The sequence below is a fragment of the Apostichopus japonicus genome, chromosome 12 (genome assembly GCF_037975245.1).
Source record: "Apostichopus japonicus isolate 1M-3 chromosome 12, ASM3797524v1, whole genome shotgun sequence".
NCBI classification, from domain to species: Eukaryota; Metazoa; Echinodermata; class Holothuroidea; order Aspidochirotida; family Stichopodidae; genus Apostichopus; species Apostichopus japonicus.
This window is the reverse complement of record NC_092572.1, coordinates 20,157,945-20,180,153: the sequence shown is the minus strand read 5'-3', so window position 1 is coordinate 20,180,153 and position 22,209 is coordinate 20,157,945. Positions and strand designations below refer to the sequence as shown.

The 22,209-nt window shown below is 39.0% G+C and overlaps 1 protein-coding gene across 1 annotated transcript; it reads left to right on the top strand.

Annotated features, from left to right (window-relative positions):
- Positions 1–33: 33 nt before the first annotated feature.
- On the top strand, positions 34–21,925 carry LOC139977074 (ATP-dependent RNA helicase cgh-1-like). Its single transcript, XM_071986094.1, has 10 exons — positions 34–178; positions 2,202–3,020; positions 3,641–3,701; positions 4,113–4,347; positions 5,055–5,198; positions 6,398–6,492; positions 7,139–7,261; positions 8,435–8,563; positions 9,144–9,324; positions 10,146–21,925. Exons 2-10 carry the CDS (start codon positions 2,803–2,805, stop codon positions 10,457–10,459), a joined length of 1,500 nt encoding a protein of 499 aa, XP_071842195.1. The 5' UTR covers positions 34–178; positions 2,202–2,802; the 3' UTR covers positions 10,460–21,925.
- Positions 21,926–22,209: the final 284 nt, after the last annotated feature.

Below are 22,209 nucleotides of genomic sequence, written 5' to 3'. Positions count from 1 at the left end.
TAAAATATTCGTATTTCCTAAACTCTGCAACGACTCTCCCTAGCCCTACGTATAGCCTTCGCGTACGGTTTTATTTATAAACAGCGAGCTAACTAGCGAACACAGTACATCAGTACAGTACATCAGTACAGTGTGGTACCAAGCCAGCTTCAACGCGAGAAACACAAATTCGAATACGGTAAGTAACTAACCATCTTCAAATATCTCTTTCATCCTTTAAGTGAAAAAGATATTGTCAATAAAGCTTCAACTATATATTCTTCTTGATACTTTTTGGTACATAATATGTGAAGATGCGTCTATTATAAGCACTTCATAGAGACTTTAAATCAGAACGGTTCTTTGTAGGTTGCCCAAAAGCTTAGATATTCTAAGCCGCACTCAATGTGAAAAGTATTTATTGCAACCCCAAACAGACACGTCGCTTAGCCAAAATCTTACAGAGTTTATTTACTTTGGTGGAGTTGAGCCATTAGGAAAAAATTTTCTTTATAGATTGGTGTTTTAATTGCCTGTACTTTTGTAATGTTAGACAATTTATCGGGCTTAAGTTGCTACTACTTAGTCTGCTCTGCTAGGCCTAACTAAAGAGGCTGAGGCTTATTCAAATTGTTTTTGGTCGCGTTATAGTAATTATTTCAGTCAACTCCTGCAAGAAGGCCTAGTACACTTGTAATGCTTTGACAAAATGAAATACAATGTTTGATGAAAGTAACAGTCCAGATGAAGATTAAGTAGGATGTCCCAATTGCTAGATTTCTTGGTTCCATTTTGGATTGCCCTTGATAACAAATGATGTTATTATGTTTATAAGTATTCTTCAGTTCAACAATGGCTTTCATCGAAGGCATTGGAAGCCATATGTCATGATGGCATGGAGAAAAAAACAATGGTGGTCATTAGTTATGACGTTTGTATTCGTTAAAGAACTAGGTCTAACTGTAGTTGGTGAACCCCTGCAACTGCAAAATTTTTGCACATTTGCTTGTAACTTGTAAGGAAAACTAGGCCTATTGGTAAGCTATGTACGAAAAACTAGCATAACCTAAACAAACAATTGAATTCAGATGCATGCCTCATATTCATCTTTTTATGAACCACCCCATATTTCACCACATTTTAAGAAATAACCAAAGAATAATTAAACTTTGCATATTAAAAATCAAGCAGTTATGAGTTGAGTTTTGTTTGTAGATATATTGGTACTGTGTAAAGTTACACATTATCAGTATAACGCAGGTAAAGTAAATATTTATCGTAGATTATATACCAAAATGTTGCTTGATATCTTTAAGAGCACAGTTAACACTGTAAACCCAGGTTTAAAGGACGAGTGCATCATCTGTCCAAATCCAAATGTGGCCACTTTGTGACCATCCCTGCACTAGACTACATGTTAAAAAAAATGTAAATGTGAGACCAAAATGTTTGCAGAAATTTGTTACCAACATAGAACCAAATCATACTACTAAAATCAAACAAATGTAAAAAATAATGCACTGTAATTTACTCCAGAATAAGATTATGTAGTGGAGTGTAAGCATTGGACTATATATGCTATGTATGTAGTGTAGTTACCATTGCTGAAGATACACAGGATCCAATCAGTAAACTCATCAACATTGCAACAGAGAGCAATTTTGATGAGAATTATAGGCATATTGGAGGGATAGTTCACAAACAACTCGTTATTTCCAAACAACTTGTTCTTTGTTTGTTTCTTGTACAAATTTAAAAAAAAAAACAGTAGTTTACCAAAACTTGCTAGTCCAAAGTAGTGCTGATAGTCGTAATCGATTAATCGTCAGTAGTTGCAAATACATTTTGGATTTCGATTAATCACGCTCAAGACCTAAGTTGCGATTACTCGACTACAAATTAGCACTACACATAAACTGGTTTTGAATAATAGCCTACAGTAACCGATCAAAAACAATGTGATTAATCGACTACCAAAAAAAGTCCACTATCAGTACTAGTCCAAACTGACAGGGATTTGCAATGACTTTGTTTTTGTCCCTTGCAGGAATAAAACTGAAATATTTGTAAAACACGTATATCCCTTTGTAATTTGTATATGACTCAACCACTTTAATGTTTCTATGCAAAATGCTTTATCTTCGTTCAATGTGTAACAATTATCTAATCTCTGTTTGTTTGCCATATTTCATCTTGGTTTACTCTTTGTTTTCTACTCCCAGAATGAGATTGCGACACACTTGGTGTGCTTCAACCAGCGTTTCAACCAACAACTAGAACCTAAGTTTTGTCTAAGTCATAGGAGTGCTTACCTACGCTGTAGGTAATTAAACTGGTGCCGTAAACAGTTTTGAACTCAAACTCTTGCGACAAATATTGCCAACCTTGTTACGGAGATTCAGTGCAATTCATCCGTCCACGTGGTGGAGGGATTTGATTTTTCTTCAGTTTTTTTTTACGTTCAATTGAACTCCACTTTCATACTTGACTTTTGCTCGTCAAAAGTCATCAAATTTTCCTTTTCGTTGAAACTCTTCCAAAGAACTTAATTTATATTCCTTGGAGTCAGATTTTCTATGCAAAGTTATATCTATATATTTGTATATTTGTTTTGTGTAAAAAAGAACAGTCTTCTATAAGTGGAGACGTGTCGTTCTGTTGTAAATGCATACAAACACACATATTTGTGTGCAGGAATTTCAAAAGAAGTGCTGAGTGGACAAAAGCTCTCGAACACTATTAATCACTTAAAACAGTATTATCAATAGCTGCATACGCTGTCAAAACTGCCTTGAAAGTTTGAAATAATAATAGAGAGAGACAATGGCAACAGCTCCCCCACAGCAAACTCAACTCAATAATAGATTTAACGCGACAAATGCCCACAGCCCCAGCAGAAGTGCAGGGGGAAGAAACATGGCGGACGGAGAAGGTCAGACAAGACAGACTGGTCAAAGGTCACAAGGGGTGTCCTCGGCACGAAGCGAGACGACAAATGGAAACAATTCAAGACCAGTGAACGATCAAGATGTAATATCAGAGTAAGTGGACAGTAACTAGGACTTTAGGAGTAACAGAGTACTTGGGATGGCTGGGTGTGTGTTTGGTTCATAGTACAGTAGCATGATAGTGTAACTACAGTTTGTAAGTTACAGCATCTTGTAGATACTGTAGCTATGTAAGTTGGTGTTTACTGGGAGTAACATTAAGTCGGATTTATGCCTGTAGGTGTAAGGGTACTAGGGGTAGTGAGAAGAAGGGGGGGTGGTAGGAGCATCGAGATGTGTGGAGTACTTTGTGGGTGCTCATGAGGGGTGTGAGTTGTTTTTCTTACAACAGAAAACACTACCGGGTAAGTGGATGGTTTTATTAAGATCCTTGGTTGAGAGTAAATTATAGGTGATTGAATGCAAACATGTGGATGAATCATGAAAGGCTTCTGTATATTGCCCGCCATAATACTTGACTGCAAATGTGTCAGGGTAAGTCACTTGCAGTTACTAAATCTCAGTTCAATGGCTATGTGGATGAAGCAAGGAATAATTTAGTAATACAGTAAAGAACATTGGCAGGAGGTACATTACACCTTTCCACAAAGTAGTGAAAAGCAGAGTGTCTCTCCAGACCATCTGTTGATATTTCAATTCCTTTTCTCTTACAGAGATCCCAACTGGAAGTCCAAACTAAAGCTCCCACCTAAAGACAACAGAATAAGAACCTCGGTAAGATGTGCGAATGTTTTTTTTTTTTACTTTAAAAGTCAATCCCAAATTGGTAAGTTTTATGCTTTAAAGTTTGTCATTTTGATACTAGATCAGGTGAATTCATATCAGTCAATGAACTGACATATGGTGACAAAATTCAAGACAACTAAGCTTACTATAAGGAATTGAATGCTTGTGACAGTGACCAATTCAACTGTTTGGTGTGACAGTCTGAAGATCGATAAAAAATGAAAAGTACCGGTTAGGAAATTTGAACATTGTGCAAATCTTTCTACTTGTGCAGACAGTACTTTGTAAATGCAAGGTCCTGAATCTGGGCCCTAGATTGGATTTTGTTTTCAATCTTTGGCCATGTTTGATAGGGCTGACAACATACCTTCATATTGTGACGTCGTCGTTGTTATTCAGGATGTAACCAAAACGAAAGGGAACGAATTCGAAGATTACTGTTTGTCTCGCAACCTCTTGATGGGCATCTTTGAGAAGGGATGGGAGCAGCCATCGCCAATTCAGGAAGAGTCCATCCCTGTCGCCCTCGCCGGGAGGGACATTATGGCCAGGGCAAAGAACGGAACAGGAAAGACGGGGGCGTTCCTCATACCAGTAATAGAACGGGTCTCGCCAGAAAAAGATGAAATACAAGGTGAGTAGCAGGCCTTGAAATAGTCAGCCATGAGCTTTTTCCGCGAATTCGCGGAATATCTGTGATTTCTTTTCTACCTCGGGGACAAAAACAATTATCCTAACACACTGTAGCATACGCAAACTTGAACCTATACCGCAATTTTGCAAAGTTCTGTGATTTTTTTTTTTACCCCAGGCTCATCCCTGATTAGTAGATCGTTTGAGATTTGATAAATAGCTGTTGCGTGCTTGTCAGGTACCAATACCAGCGCTTCGTAGATAACCAGTAGGAGTGTATGCGAGGTGGTTGCGTCTGTGTGTTTGTGAAACGTTTGGCAATGCTCTAATTTCAGAAGGACAACTGGGGTATGTTCATATTTGGTATGTAGGTTCCCCCTAGGTAGAACTGGTTTTTGACTGTTATTGGTATTGGTCAAAGGTCATTTGAGATCACATTTTCCTCAGTAGCTCTATTAATCAAGTGATTCCATGTACAGCATAAACTTATAATAATAAGGAAAGGGATCACTAAGCCTGCTGGCGTTATGGTTTGGTTTTCCAAAGAGCAAGATGGTTGACTCAGACAACCAATACAATTTTGCCCTGGTCCTTTTCTCTGGTGTAATCTATGCAATACCTACTCACATATATGTTGTAAGAAACTCTTCTACTGAGGTTCAATGAGTTCAGTGTTACTTATGATTTTTGCTTCATTTTACTCCATAGCATTGATACTTGTGCCAACGAGGGAACTTGCCCTACAGACAAGTCATATTTGTAAACAAATTGCAAAGCATACAGGGCACAGCGTTATGGTGACCACCGGTGGCACCAGCCTGCGAGATGACATTATGAGACTCGACAAAACAGGTAAGAACTACATCAAGTTTGGATAAAGTTAGTTGGTGACACAAGTGTTTGGGTTCATGTTTGTTTTGAAAGGTGCAAAGATACTGTGTACCAGATGCACATGATAAGATATAAGTAAACAATGTAGCTGTGCAAAGGTCAGTCTCGTCACACTTATGTATGACAATAACTTGTTATTGGGGAAACACTCGTTTCTTCTGTATGTTGCTGTTGCGTTAGGAATTTGTCGTCTTATCCTGTCTCCATTCTACAAATGCACTCAAATTGACCTAGCTCAAAAAGTAGATAAATTACTTGTCATTAGTATAAAACATTTCAACTGTACGTCATTAGTTAAAACATTTCAACTGTAGATACATGCCTTGAAATCAGGCCATTTACTACCCAAAATGCAGGTGGATTTGCAATTTGCCAGTAGGAGAAAGAAAGGCACTTTGCATTTTTTTGCAGGTATGCATTAAGAACATAATCATCAAAATCAATACGGTACATAATGTGTGGATGAGTGAACTTGATTTTAGCAAGAAGAGTTTTTGAAGCACTTTCATCTTGAGCAAATGGCCAAAGATGTGGTATTCTAAGCCAGAGATAGTACATAAATTCTTGATGGTCTCTATTGTTGTGAACTTTTGTATTTAAGTGGCATTGTGACAGCACTCATACTTGCCATGACAATTTCCAGTCCAGTTGCCATGTTCCATAGAACCCAAGCTGTCTCAAGGGCTAAAATTGGAAGATTTTTCAACCCTGCCACTTCAGTGTTTAATAAATGATGTGACAATATAATGCTCAGTAGTGTTACTTCTCTGCTACATCATGGTTAGCCTAGAAGCGTCAGACAGAGCAAAACAGTAAACTCCTTTCATATCCTTGTACCTCTGATCATTTAATATCGTTGTGCAGTGGAAAGAATCGACACATTACTGCCCCAGAATTTCATAATTTCTGCCAGTGCGCCATGTGAAATGTAATGGCTAAAATCAAATTCCCACAAGCATTTTCCTTGAAATAATACATCAGCAACATTTTCTAATTCTTAAGAGTTGAATTAAATTGCATTGTGGCTCAGATTAATTTACCTCCATATCAACACACTTGTTTGCTGTAGCCTGGATGTTCACAGTGTTTAGTACAATACAGAGCATGGTAAATTCACATCTTTCACTACTCTACCTTTATTTACCATTTTGTTATCGCAGTTCAAATCTTGGTCTCGACGCCTGGACGAGCTCTGGACCTGATCAGTAAAGATATTGCCAGAATGGACAAATGTGGAATGTTGGTATTAGATGAAGTAAGTGCAAGCAACTAATTTTTGCCTTCCCCAAACCTCATTCTCCATTAGTACATAACCAATATGAAAATTAGATCCTAATTCCCTGGAACCATTTTTTTGTTTCACCAAAAATGACCAGTCATAGAGGCTGGAGGTGAGCACTTTTAGAGACCGAAGTAAGAACCCACCTCAGGGACTGCTCATTCTCTCATGCAGAAGATATAAACACAGCGTATGAGAGTGGAATTAACACTACCTACTGTAGACCCCATACTACATTGTTTCCCACAAAACTCCCTTGTGAAATCCCGTGTGCAAGGGGTAAGATATTGTGGTATGGGACTTGCCCTATTCTGACCCATTAGTTGCTCTTGTGTTACATCACTGCTTTAAACTATGTGGTAGTGGAGTGTCAGAAAGAGCAGATATTAAATACAGTTCAATATCCTTGTGCCTAAGCCTTTCAATGCTTTTGCGCAGTGGAAACGGCTGTGACAGAACGTTGTAGGTCATTCTTAATTGTGTGATCTATATGGAACTAGAATTATCGTTGAATAGGTAATTATCAGTTGTAAGATAGGAAATTGGGGAGTATAAGTGGATTGTTTTTCAGTTGTCAATTTAAAGTAGTGAAGTTTTTAACTTTTGCAACTTTTCACTTCAGGCGGACAAATTACTCTCACAAGACTTCAAGGGTCTTTTGGACGACTTAATCCAACTTCTGCCGCAGGATCGTCAAGTCATGCTCTTTTCAGCAACCTTCCCAATCTGTGTAAAGTCTTTCAAGGTGAGTCTTTGAAGGAAGTTTAAATTACCATTGTACAAGTTCACAGTCTTCTTGCTGAGGTGGGAAGACACTGGAATATCAGTTTTGATGTGTGAGGAGGAGGAGGAATGTGTGTGGTTGTCCACAGGTTGTGCTCTCATCAGTGACAATCTTCTACCCCCTGTAAATCTTTGTCAATTTTTTGGACGTAGTGCCATTGAGAAACCAAAAGAAGAAAATGTCAGTTTATGTAGGGTTAGATCACCACCTCGTTTTACTTTCAAACAAGAGTGTAAGAAAAGATATGTGGAGCAGATACCCCACCTTTGTCAGCCAGTGACATCGTTTTGTGGGCTTGTCTGATATGTGAAAAGATGTGCAGTGCCTCCACCAGACCAGGAAAATTATATCAAGGCAATGCAAGGTGGTGCCCAGTGGGGGGAGTACAGCATAGTTTGTGCTGTGCAAGGGGTAAGATATTTGTGGTGTGGGTCTTGCCATATTCTGACCCGTTAGTTGCTCTTGTGTTACATCACTGCTTTAAACTATGGTAGTGGAGTGTCAGAAAGAGCAGATATTAAATACAGTTCAATATCCTTGTGCCTAAGCCTTTCAATGCCTTTGCACAGTGGAAACGGCTGTGACAGTGTTAAACAATTTGATACACATATATGTTTGAAGGACATCAAGAGTGTTAAAGGTGGACCCCATTTTATTTCTACAATGACCTTTATATTCCTTGCATTTTAGCATCCAACCCCCCCCTAAAAGATATGTTCAACCCCTCCCACCCCCTTAAAGATATGTTTTAGTTGAATATGTGCCATTTCTTGATGGGTTATCAATACTTAAGTCCTGAACGATGTAGATCACAGCTGATGAATAGTTTCATTTCAAATGTAAAGTACAATTCTACAGTTTGGAACTTTCCAATTTGCTTTGTGGTTTATGCTATATTGAAGAAGCATCTGGTAGATAGAATGTCATGGAAGCACTCTCTTAAGCTTCAACTGGGGAAGATTTCTAAAAAGAGATGTTTGAAATTGAACAAAGTAGTTCTAATTCGTAGAACTCCTGGGAGGCACTGTAAAATTGCCGTGCCGATGTGAAAAGGTGTGTTGGGCATTTCATATGTTTTTATGTAACTCATCTGGATGTGATTTTGCATTGACTGTTGGTTGTCTCTCATTGCAGCAAAGATACCTGAACAAGCCACACGAGATCAATCTAATGGAAGAACTTACCCTGAAAGGTATCACACAATACTATGCTTTTGTGGAAGAGAAACAGAAAGTTCGCTGCCTCAACACTCTATTCTCCAAGGTAAAGTATCCAATTGAAGTTAGTAGTGATATCCCAGCATCGATGTGTACTCTTGGGGCTCCATTGCAAACTTAGCAAGAAAGCCTAAAGGTTGTGGCAGTGCTTGGAAAGGGATTTTAGAAGAGTTCTGCAGCAACTGTTAGATGTAACTGGGTGCTTCTTTGGAGAGATACAGAGGCACCGGACACAGTAGTGGTGATGTCCAAACTGGGTTTGCACAGATGAGTGGAGTTTGATATCCGTACCAAATGTTTTCACCATATCAATGCAGCCAAATGAACAAGAACAGAAAGGCACTAAAACATAATAACCAATGCTGTGTACCTGTCAGTCGGGATATTCTGAAGGCGGTTAACAAAGTTTCTCAAAGGGTTGGCCGTCACATGACCTGGCCACATACCAAAGAGCAACATTCACATGCCCACTGGCAGGGAAAAAGATCATCCCTCCCCCCCACCCCCTCCAGAATGATTAAAAGTTCAAACTATGTCAAAATGGCAAGTGTAAAAGAACACTATTTATGTTGGCAGATGTGATTGTTGCATCATGAAAAATCTTTTATTTTGTTGTAACCCTTCAGCTACAAATCAACCAGTCCATTATCTTTTGCAACTCAACCCAACGTGTAGAGCTTTTAGCCAGGACCATTACCAAACTGGGGTATGGTTGCTTCTACATTCACTCAAGGATGGGACAGGAACACCGTAATAGAGTTTTCCACGACTTCAGAAATGGAGCCTGCAGGAATCTGGTCTGCACAGGTCAGTCTCTTTTTGTTGAAATATTCCGTAAAGGTTTCTTTGATGATCTGCCTGCCCCCCCCCCCCCCCACGGGATTGTCTTGCTAGGTATATGTCATAGAGATCTTTTGATAGGGAGATAGTTTGAAAGTTTGCCACAACTATTGCTTAATAAAGTTGGCGTAGGTTCTGTAAATCCATGCTCGTGTGCAAGGGGGTAAGATATTTGTGGTATGGGTCTTGCCCTTTCATGACCCATGTGTTGCTCTTGTGTTACATCACTGCTTTAAACTATGGTTGTGGAGTGTCAGAAAGAGCAGATATTAAATACAGTTCAATATCCTTGTGCCTAAGCCTTTCAATGCTTTTGCACAGTGGAAACGGCTGTGACAGAACAATGTAGGTCATTCTTAATTGTGTGATCTATATGGAAGTAGAATAATTGTGGAATAGGTAATTATCAGTTGTACAGTAGCATATATATTTATATAAAGTCTACTCCACAATCTTTGGTTTTCTCTTTTTGTTTGGGCCCTCAAGAAGTGGTGGAAATTTATTACAGCATTGGAAATTTATGGCATGGCTCTCTGGCAACATTGATTCTACCCCCTCCCCTCTAACACCTCTTGCCGACCAAAGAGAACTGAGCAGTGCCCAGGGTGTGATACCGATAAAGTCTCTTGCCCTCCATCAACTAAAATTGGACTTTGACAGGATTCACCTTTCTGTTTTTATTTGATTTAGAATAAGAATCAACAAGAAACAGGACATATAGCTGCAGTTAATGAAATATTTTTCATCTTTTAGTTCTATCTTCATGTTTTCTGTTTCTTGTTTTGCAGACCTATTTACCAGAGGTATTGACATACAAGCAGTGAACGTCGTCATCAATTTTGACTTCCCCCGAAATGCGGAAACCTACCTGCACAGAATCGGTAGATCCGGACGGTTCGGCCACCTCGGTATCGCAATCAACTTGGTGACATACGACGACCGGTTCAATTTGTACAACATTGAGAAAGAACTCAAAACAGAGATTAAGCCCTTCCCCAGCAAGGCGTACGTGGACAAGAAGCTCTACGTTGCCGAGTATCAGATGGTCAGTGGAGATGGAGATGGGGAGGAGGATGAGGCCGCGGGCGAGGCCGAGACTTGAGAGGAGGTGGAGGAGGAGAAGAGAGAGAAATAAGCACAAAGAAGAACTAAGCTTGTTAGGATTCTAATTTCTAAAGTCCAGTTTGTTTCATTTTTATTTTCCCGAGACAAAAAGGATGTATCTTGATTCAGTTGACACAAATTTTGTCAGACCAACCAATGGAAACTGCTCTTACTTTAACCTTTGACCCAAGTTTGAATGATTTTCACATGTAGTGAAATAATTTTTTCTCGTTCCAGTTGTGCTGAGAATTTGAAAATGTGGGATTTGGACAAACAGGGTGTTCCTTTATGATTTCCTAAAAAATTTGACAAATTTTCTGCAAAAAAATAAGAAGAGAAGGACAATTGAATTTTAATTACCATCGTGGTGACAATTATTTGTGATGATTCTGTTTGGCAAGTTGGTTAGGTCCCTAAAAACCAAACACTTAAAGAGGAGGAAAAAAGAGAATTTTGTGACACCAATTGAGTTGGAAAGGAACGAAAAGTATGAAAAAAAAAGAAAAAAAACACAGGAAAATTTGCCCGAGTTGAAGCTTTTGAGTATTCCCACGGTTGGGCGCAAAGTAAAATAACAGCATTTTCTGTTGGTTGATGAAGTCGACAAACCAGAGTCACCACCATACGGTGATTATACTGTTCAGCCTTTGTATGTGCAATGTTACTTTGTTTTTCTGACTTTAATTTTGTGATTGAATGTCACTTTTTTTTTTTTTTTAGTCCAAAGAGTGCCTTGTTTACTATACAGTCACAAGGTCAGTCATATTTAATGAGTGGCGTAGACAAGTGCAAGATGGGATTGTGGATTGTGGAAGTTGATTTTGATCGAGGTAGAGGGCGATGCGTTAAGGGTTGGGCGATAGCTGTAACCGTCATTGTAGCAGCTACCAGGTACCCCTAAATCGTTAGGGGATAAAAAATTATTACCATGCTGGCAGTGATGTACAGATATATTAGGGGAGGAGTTTTGATGAGGAGAGACAGTTTTCACAGGGATACTCTTTCAATATGAGATATTGCAATGTGTAGGTAAATGGTGTTTTGAGGGAAAAGTGTGGCCCGTTGTGATCAGGAAAATTTGTAAGTATTGCCCAACCCTTATTAACGCTTTGTAAATCCTGGTCATTTCTAGGAGCTTTGAAGCTTCCTATGGTGCTTGTCCAACATTCATTCCCATGTTAACAGATTATTGAACAGTACTTGTTTCAACAGAGAGCAACATAATGGGTAGAGCGCCCCCTGTGAGCTTCCAGCTTTTCATTGAACACAAATTTGACTTGACCCTGCCGTTGATTGAACATCAAGGGCAGTAGCCTGTCGAAGGGCTAAAGTGTGTTTGGCACTGTGTCAGTCTTGTGAAGTATCTATCAGTGCTTGTTACACTTCACCAGATGTCTGATATTAGAGGACTGTTGTTTGACGACAACTCCCAGATAATTTATTATCTCTAGATGCTGAACTACGAAAAGACAGCTGACTTTAAAGCTGAAGATGTTATCAGTTTATCGAGCAGAGCTGATGTTTACGTTACAAAGTCTAATATGTGATTCTGCAGGCAGAAGTACTTGGCTGGTAGCTAGCAGTATCAATAAAAAATAAACTACCTGATATTAAGATAAAACTGTAGTTACCTAATGCCAAAAGTTTAAAGCAAGTGTGTAATGCCAAGTACGTGATGCTGAAGCACTCGGCCTATTACTAGAAGTTACCCATTAGAAACCATGTTAACTGTCTCGTGTTTGAGCGACAAAATATCGCGCAACTTCACACAGTAACTAGAGGGATGTAGTTGACAGAAATACACCATGCAATCACACATACGCATGCCAGCTAGGAGGCAGCCCTCTTATAGGACAGGTTGACGCAGTAGCACAGAGATGCGGGTCAATAGCGTACCTCTCTCTGCACTGGTGCGGAGACTGAAGGTGGAGTCGAAGATACCTATTTCTGTAGGATTCGAAGTAGGCGCACAGGGATTGAGCAAAGATCATACAGTTAACTGAGAAGATGTATGAGGATGTGTTTTGATCCAAGTTGAACAGACCTCTACCAGACGGTTTAAAATTTATAGCTGTCTTATAGCAGGTGCCCTCGAACTAGAAGATGTTGCACATGCAGTGTTTTGGAAAGATAACGAAGCGAACATCTCGTAAAGAGATGTTCACAATGTTGAGAATTTATGTTGGAGCGTGATGGTTCATAAGATTGGACTTCGGACAGGTCAAGTGATCCGTCGTAGGAGGATGTGGAACTATTCAGGAACAAAAAGGGAAAAAAAAACAGTTGACTTTCACTCTTGGCTTAGGCTTCCAGAATCGTAGAGTATTCAAGTTAAATCAGAACTGTGGAGTATGAAAAGTGGAAATTTGAATCAGAGGAGCCAAGTTTGTCATATCTAGAACCTTTGAGGTGGTCAGCTGGTCACATTGGAACGAATGGAATACTGGAACAAAGAAGAAGGTGGAGAGGACAGCAAAAGAGTTTTCAAAGGGATTGTTTTCAGTACAACTCAGGACTGTTTGCTGTTGTATACAGGTCGTCTGCAAACAAGCAAATGTATTTCTGCTGATAAACAATAGGAAGGAGTATCACCGCGCCAAACGACTCGTTCCGGTGGTGAGATTAGTAGTGTAACAAAAAAAAAAATCGAATGGACTTGGTTAGGAATGAAAGGAGTGTGGTCAAAGGAACTGAATACCATGGAATGGTCGTTGTCAAGCGTTGTTGAATGACCGTGGTTTATTTAATTAAGGCAGCAACTTTGTAGCACGGATGCCTTTGTAGCATGGATGCCTTTAAGAGAGATCTATGCAATATAGATTGCCTGGTGTCGGTCGACGGGTAGTGGTGGACTTGGAAATAATGGCCAGTAAACCAACCTCGGGCAAGGTTATGCAGTGACAGTACTCCAAATGTGGACGGAAATAATCGCTGCCATAACATAAAAGCTTAACGAGAGAGAGACACGCCTTATGAGAATTTATGGGTTTCATGGTCGAACACTAGTTTTGTATCGTGAAAGGAAAAAACGAGAAATGGCATTGTATATGATCGGAGCCGAATTCAAAGTGGTCACATGTCAAAAGGAATCGTGTGTCCAGTTAGGGGAAGGGGCCATTGAGTAGTTCTGTTCAAACAAGACAGTCATGAATATCCAGTATGCTAAAAAATGGTATTTAAACAAAAAATCATGAATATTGATGACGGTTTAAGGAAGATGTTGAATCTTAAAAGACTGGAGGACACAAAAATGTTCACAATTTTGGATGTTCGATACAAGAATGCTCGGTGGACAGGACTGGTGATACCGTGAAAGGACTTTGAAAACTGTGATGAAGGAAGGAATCCTAAAAATTCTCAGAGAGGTGTTTAATGTCGTGGAACAGTTCATGCAAAGTTAATTAGAGCACAGAATTTGATTGCATAAGCTTGTTAGTTCCACGGCTGTGCTCAGCAAAAATGGACATTACTTGACAAATAAAATAAGACTTATTTTTAACCGATTGCGACTTTTTGCGCTGGGCATTGCGCTACCCCATTCTTGTAAATATCAGCCAGTTTGACTGGCTTGTAAATGAGAAATTTGTACATAACATTATCAAGGGGTAGCGCAATGCAAGTCTCATAGGGGGCTCTCTACCCAACTCCAAATTTTTTTTTCTTCTGGGAAACGGCGATCATGGAGACGATTTGTGCCGTTATTCCACACACAGACTTTTTTTTTCTTCACTCTCAATTTATGAAATTCTCATCACAGATACCACTGAAATTTGCAATCTTTTCAATGATGTTACATATTTTCAGCTCGGATCTCACAACTTTCACTTTTCTCTTTGGTCGGGATGGAAGATTAATCTTCGTCCTCGCCGATCCGAATCTCGGAGTGTTGGTTTCCACTGCCGACTGAAAGTGTCTGTAGGTTTATGTACAGTGTTGAAGTATCACCAACAAGTAGGTAGGGTAGGTTGGAACATCATTCCCAAACAACAATGGGTTTGGTCAAACATGCTGAGAACTGTCCATTTCACTAGAATAATCTGACATGTAATGAAGTGGAAAGAAAGGAAAATTCTAATTTAATGGGATATGTTTTGTTAGTTGGGAGTAAAAGACAGAAACTGCCAATTGGTTGCAGTTCGACGTAACAGAATGCAGCTGAAAATATGAAATTTGGTCGAAAAGATTGACTTTTTGAAGCAGATTTCTATTTTTTTTTTTTTTTTTTTTTTTTGTAAGAAAAGATTTGAAAATGGAGAGGTAACAAAAAAGTGAAGTTAAAGTTGATGGTCAACTTCAAAAGTTGAGCATCAACATTAACAGGGGAGTATGAAAATCAAGTTTATAAAAGTTCTTACATTGATTTCTAGTATATATTTTAAACCACCAAAGGGGTTTCTTTGACTTTTGATGGCAAATTATAGGTTAAGATGAAGAGCACAGTGTGTTGGGAAGCCACAGGATTTTGAATCCCCCCCTCCACCCAAAGGACAAGTTTGTCAGTAATTTCATTTCGTAATAATCTCTGCAAATGTAAGAAAAAATGTGTTTTATTGATGTTTGAGGTAGGACAGTGGAAAGTCTTCATTTCGGAATAATTTATTGCTAGGAGTTGATGTGAGAGATTTATAAACTTGGTATGTTCATTGGGGTAACTGGAGAACGCTCTTACCTTGGTACTCTTGCCGTGACCCTCGTGTAAAAATGGCCTCTTTTCCCCATATGATTGATCCTCATGTAATAGTTGTCCATTCAACCCACATATCAATACCTTGTTCTATGATCAGAATATCTCTTTTAGTTTCACCAGGTGGCAGCCAGTCTGTGCAAGTGAATAATCTGTCTTGCCTTTCATTGTACATGTGTATCTTGTCAGAACTCTGCCGGAAAATGATGTCAAATCTAGCTTCTTTGTGCCACCACAAGCAAAACGGAAACTTTGGAAGGAAACGACCATAGTTTTCTCTTTCATGACAAATTGTTTTTTTTTTTTGCTTTATTATCGTCATCCTAAACAGTACTTAAATTTTACAGAAAGATCAGGGATGTGTTCTGTTATTCTCCAGATATTTCATTAATTCGACGCTAGGCTCGTATTAGGGAGAAGCATGGCATTAGAGGTTACAAGTTGATTTGAAAGAGCAAGAATGTGTAGCTGAGATGTATAATATGAAACCATGTGAAAGAAGCCTATAGCTATGGAAAGAAAAAAATCCTGCGTTCCTTTTTTAGCTGGTATAATCGGCGATCCCCTCCTATTGGAAATTGTGTTAGATTCATGTGGTCATTTGGAAGTGTTCCAAGGTATGAGCGTCTCTGTCAGTTGTACACTGGCAACTTACTCTGTTTTTGATCTGTCAGGTCACTTCGCAATGATGTAAACACTGTTGGTTTTGAGCACTAGCCACCCGGTGTGAGCACGGTGACCAGCAGTGTTGATACGACAAAACGGATTAAAAACAGGGTACTTGTTGTTTAAAGTTTGAAATTATTGTAAGAAGTGCAAGTGTGAATACATTAACAAACCTTGTGTTTGTTATTCTGGGTGTTTGTTATGTCATTATATGATGATGGTATTATTGCTCAACTGCAGTAATTATGTGGGTTATTGGAAATGGAAATCCAATGAAGTACATGATTAAGGAAATAATGACAGGATGGTGTCTATGGCGTATACAAAAATGTGGTGTTTGTTTCCAGAGTCTTGAAGCCATGGTATATGGTGTCCACGAGTAAATGTACTGTATCCTGTGCCTAATGTGCTCTTACGAGTCGATGGCACCCATTGGTAGTGTTATTTAACAGCTTGAAAGAGGTTGTTCATGTGCCCATCTGTAGACTGCCTATGAGTAGTGTATGGCATCATTGAGTAAACCAGGTCAAGGAGCAGTATACCATACCCATGTGTAAAAGGTGCCTGTGTGTGAAAGGGGCCTGTGTGTAGTTGGTGGCCGTGCATAGAGCACAGCACCCTCGAGTGAACTGTCAAGGGGCAGTGCACAGTGGCTGCTTAATATGAGTAGCGCATTACACCATCTAGTGGAATGCAGCCACGTGTGCATTTAAAAGTGTAGATTGTATCTAGAATAACAAACATTTGTGTCTGTTTGTCCAGTGAGTGGTCAACTTTTAATTTGAGAAGAACGATTGTAGCAAATGGATCTAAATGGCCTAAGACTACAAGGGAAAGTTTTCAAATGTTCCTTGTGTTCACACTTACAGTTTGCTCGTTTCATATGCAAATTATCCTCCTTATATTGGATCCAAGTTTGACCAAAATGAAGATGCTTCTTGTCTCTTTGAGTCCTTTGAGATTGTCAGTTATGTTAGATAATCTTCTCCTCCAAAGTAGATTACCGGGAATGATAATAATTACATGGCCGATGTCCATTGGTCCCAATTCTTTTGTCCTTCAGTCTTGACTCTCTCATTGGTAGACTGAATTCAATTTTTGGGGAGAGAGCGCTGTCAGGGATTGTGTCACGAATGGTAAGAACCGCGAGACAGTTATCTCATAGGTACGCCCTGACAATCTTGTCCTATAACAAACAGGATATCATTATTGAATCTTTCCTCTCGTGGGCTTTAAAGAGTTCCTAACGCTCATCGAGAGAGTGTGAGTAGCAATGGGGGTAACGTTCTGTGAACGGTCATTTAGTCTTTCCTCTATTAGTTTGAGAAATGATTCCCATAGAGAGACAGTATTTGGAGGAGGTATATGAAGCAGAACAAACCGAGCATTAGTAAACGCTTGTAAGTGTAAACACAAGGCAACTGGTAGTGCGAAGATCACTTTATTGCAATCCTGGGGATAAAGTGAGAGGCCTTTAATTTTTTGTCACAAAGGTGGCGTCTCCCAGGATGAAAAATAATGTACAGGTTTGCCTTTCCCAAGGGGTTTGGGATGAAGGTGATTACTAAAGGCACCACTAATGCATGTAATGTTACCATGCTGGAGTAGGCTATTGACATTAAAATGTTTGTTTTATTGTCTTGCACCTTATTTTGTGGGGTTGGGGGGGACACTGGGTGGGGAACTGGGATGGGATCACACAGGAGAGATGGGGGAGGGCAAATCTGTGCATAATTTAAAAAGTTAACCCAAGAGAAATTGGCTTTCCCACAATTTGTCTTGGTTGTCGTGTTTGATTTGGTTGACCATGGTTATGTAACACTGCGGTCGATTAAATCAAGGCAAGAATTGGGAAATGTGTGACTGGTAAATCTGCTGGGGGAGAAGACCCCCTCCCCCCACCTTGAAGAGTACTTTAAAATGTGAGATGGTGAGAAGATTGAACTTCTACACCATGCATTACTTGAGAAATTTGTATCCCTGATAGAGGTGAGGTTTTGCAGAAATTTGTCAGACAGGGAGGGAGGGGTACACTCAGAATATGGATCCAGTTAATTGGTAATGTGGGTGGGGGGGGGGTAGGGGAGGGAACATTCTTTGCCTTTTTAGTTTTGAATCAACTTTAGTGTAGCTGAAGGTTTCCAAAAGGTGTTAGTACTGCCCAAGTTGTATGGAATTGATTGAGATGTTCTTCTAGTGAGGATATTGAAGTTGATTGATGCAATGAGGACAATTGACCATATATGCTGTAGATGGATACTCTTTACCATGCTTGAGGCCCTGTCCAAGTGAGGTATGGATTTGAAATGCTATTCACAAGTGAATTCTGGTGTCCAGTTGTCCCACCCTAGATTAATATAAATCAGCTCAGATGATCTTTGTACTACAGAAGCGTTACACCACTTGAGTGAGGTTTTTACTTTTGTGTCCTGTAGTGATAGAAATGTCTTCCGTTTTAAAATGTTATTTGACCTGATTTGGCTGGGTTAATGTTTGTACCCAGTACATTGAACAGTCATAATGTTCCCTCCCACACTTGATGTGTGCCCCCAATGCCCTATGTGGGGTATGAAATAGAGGCATCAACTCAATAATGCCAGTGTACTGGGTTTTTAATCTGAAGGTATGTCAACTATTTACATTGACATTTCAGGTCAAAGGTCAAGTGAAAGCAGTGGTCAAATATTTGATAACCACCTTGTTTTGAATCTGGAGATTTTATGTGAAAGGGGATGCAGATGTTTGGGTTCATGCTTTAGTTTTATATGTGTCAGTCTATCAAACGCCTTTGATTTGATCATAAGTTTCTTGTGTTATTTCTCCTTGCTTTGAGTTGGGGAGGGGTGATGTGGGGGGTGGGGTGTAAACATCTGGATGACTGTTACGGTTTTAACTATCTGAAATTGCAAAATTGTTTAAATTATGAATTGTTTTTGCAAATGTTTTGAGTTATTTGCTGTTTTCACAAAAGTTGCAATGTTCTTTTCTTTATATAATTGTGTTTGGCTTAGAAATTGTATAACAGGTCTATCAAGATATTTTGCAGAACCTTTTTTTAGGTTGATGAGGAGGGGGAGGGAAGGGAGAAGGGGGGAGAGGGAAGGGAGAAGGGGCTGCCTAGATAGGGGAGGGGAAGTTATTGGTATGAATCAGTCTAAGCTGTACTGCTGTGCAAGTTACACAGTAACCGAACAACCTCACGACAGTTTGCTCTGTTAATCCTTGCATGGTTTTATAGTTGGAAGAGAGTAAGCAGTTGTGATGAAAACTTTGGGGACACCTTTAAAGTAGATTAATCTCTCAGGCGCACAACATTCTGTGGCTGTGAAATGTTTGGTGTTCTTGCAGATGTTGTAAATGGTTTATATTCATGTGAACCAAACAATGTTCACAGGGATAATATGACAGAGTACATTGGAAGTTGAAGAGTAGATGGAGAATTGGCTTACACAGGAAAAATCAAGTGTGAAGTAAAAATTATGGTCCGAGAGAGAACGGCATGTATATGTCAGTAGACCTTCCAGACCCATATTTGATCATAAAGTCTGGCAATTAAAATATGAAAATTTAACATGAGACTTGTTGCAATGACTTCCGCTGTCATTACTAGGCTGTATTCAGTAAGGCTTCTGCCTGTTACAAACCATCCACGTCTCAAGTGCAATGTGCTCCTTTTAAGACTTTCTGAAAAACGTCCAACACAAATGCATTATCTGTTGTGCAAAGAGTGTAAAATATCGACCCTAATGTGAACATGTTGTCCTACATCTGTGAATGAGTGGAGCCATTTTCCTTACCCTGTGATACTTCAAAACAGACATACAAAGTTATATTCTCAGACTTACTCTTTGCTCTCTCTGAATCAATGTGGGAGGGTTTTGATGACTCTTCGTGATACCGAGAGTACATTGATGAAACTAGAGCAGTTTGCAAGCTTCACTGTCTGTGAAAATTAAAGGGTTTCATTGGTCCTTCGAGTGTCAGACAGCAGTGGTGTGCTTGTGATGTAACCAATCGGGTTATGGGTAGCCCTTTGCATATTTTCATCTGAACCGAAAGAAATAAGTACATAAATATTATGCATCGGTTACTCCATCTGGTAGCATGGATGGTCTGTTATCGACACTTTATAGTCGTTAAGTTAAACAAAAAGAATGCACTAACAAAATCGAGGGGAAAGAATTTTATTTAGTAACTTAAAACAACGAAGTAAAAAGAAAGAGGAAGGGCGTTTGGAAAAGCTTTTTTTCTTTATATAAATATGATGTATCATGGACATACTGTGCCTTTACTCAAAGTGTGTAGAAACCTTTAGTTTATTCTGTTGATGGAAATTGCTGTTAAACTCATTTTCCTATTGTAAAAGTAAATTTTGTTCTATGACCACCTTTGACCGAACATTTGCAATCAGTTGAAAGCACAAGGTTTGGAAGTTGTCCAGTTTGTGTATCAATCACACTTTAGTTTGGGACGACCGATTTATTCATTTCAGTCTGAATATCGTTATAACGCAATAGTTTAACGCCAAATATGGAAGGCAAAAATGTTCATTGTGTATCTCCCTTGTATGTTGGTGGATATGGCCATAGTGATGTCTTCATTGTTGTGATATCTTTGTATGGACCATTTGGCAGACAGTGGATAAGCTCAGCTAAACGTTACCTAGGCTACTAAACACCAATAATGAAGTTGTCCGGGTGATCAGGAATCGCCTCAGATTAGAATGAGATGTATCAATTACCTGTTGATGGGACATGTCAGTGTGGTGGTATTCAGCTTCTGCCCTGCATTAAATTCAGTGAAGACTGCAAGTATCGCACAGTTAAAATCTGATGATGATATAGTTGCTGGTATACATACTTCTTTGGGCAGCCAGTTGGGACAATATCCTTGGGCTAGTAACACTCTTCATTGGGGTGCTTTCTTGTTACGCTTCAAAGATTCTGTAGTAACAGCATGAACAGTTTGGAACAGTTGTTTAATAGAAACAGGACATACATACTGTCCAAAAAGAGGGGCCTTTGAATTGTGACATTAAATAACCTATTTTACAAAAATCAAAACGAGTTCATATTTGTGCATTAAAAATGCAACGTACTATCGAAAGGCACAGTCTGTCCATGAACAATTCAGAAAGTTTTTAAGTTTATTTTAAGTGTATTTATTTTCCTGAGTCTATGAAAAGAAATGATTTATTATCAGCTTCAGTAATGTTTACACAGAGAGGTATTTACTGATACAATTTCCATTTGAAATGAATGAGAGTTGTGGATATGTCATACATCCACGTGGACCTTTATCCATATGATCATGAATTGGTATGACAGCTTTCTTGTGTACATTTGACAACTTGTATCCTCAGTGGTACAATGATTTACCTTGGTTAGTCCAGTCATATGACTAACTTTAAGCAAAATGAATGAAAGCTAATTATTATGCCCAAAAAAAGTCTTGTTGGGTGTGGTGATGACGTTGCATTACAAAAAGCTATCCCATACTAACATTTCCTGGAGAATGGCTGTTGCATAAGTTTGAATATATATTTCAACAGCATCATAATTGTACTACCTTGTCCTATTGCGAGCATTAAGTTGTTTGCAGAAGACACAAGTCGTGATTGAAACATCGCATACACTTTGCTTTGTTCCGGCTTTTTGCGAAAAATGAAGGTGTATTATTGGTTACGAACATGATGAAAATTGACTTGACCGTATAAATCCTTCACATTGTTAAACATTGTAAATGAGTATTATTGTGACCGATTCCAAATGTCAAAATACATATTTCAAAGGTACTACAATGAGATATCCAGTACCAAGAATATCTTGTAAAGTGTGGTAATGATATGCCATTGCATAATTTGTAACAGATCCATATATTATCTAGATTTAATAAGAGAATAAGTCATCGCCCCACCTTGAAGGTCACCTCTTTCTCTAAGGTTGAAGACAGTTTCTAAGTAAAATATGGTAAAATTGTAATGTTGTATTCTGCTTACTAACAATTGCAAGCTAGAATGTTCTGTTAGTGGAGTATTCTGATACATATGCTGCTGTTATGCTGTTCATGGACTTAGGAAAATAAATATCAAAGTAAGAAGAATAAAACAAATCTGTGTTATTGTTGTCCTTCTCGTCGTTGACACTCATTCTCTTTTTACTTAACATTCTTAAAGATTGGATTTCATTTGTTACCTGCAAATCTAATGAAGGCCCACGGTAGAAAAAGTTTGCCGATCAATTTAGTGTAACTTCAGTTGTCTTGCTAGATGGTACAGGTATTCTGCAGTCACCTACTGACTTTCAGTCGGTGGCTGTTTACAGCCGTGAAAGGGGAGGGGGTTAATTCTAAAGTTCCCTGAATGGACCTTTATGGGAGGATTAGAGGTGGAAAATTTT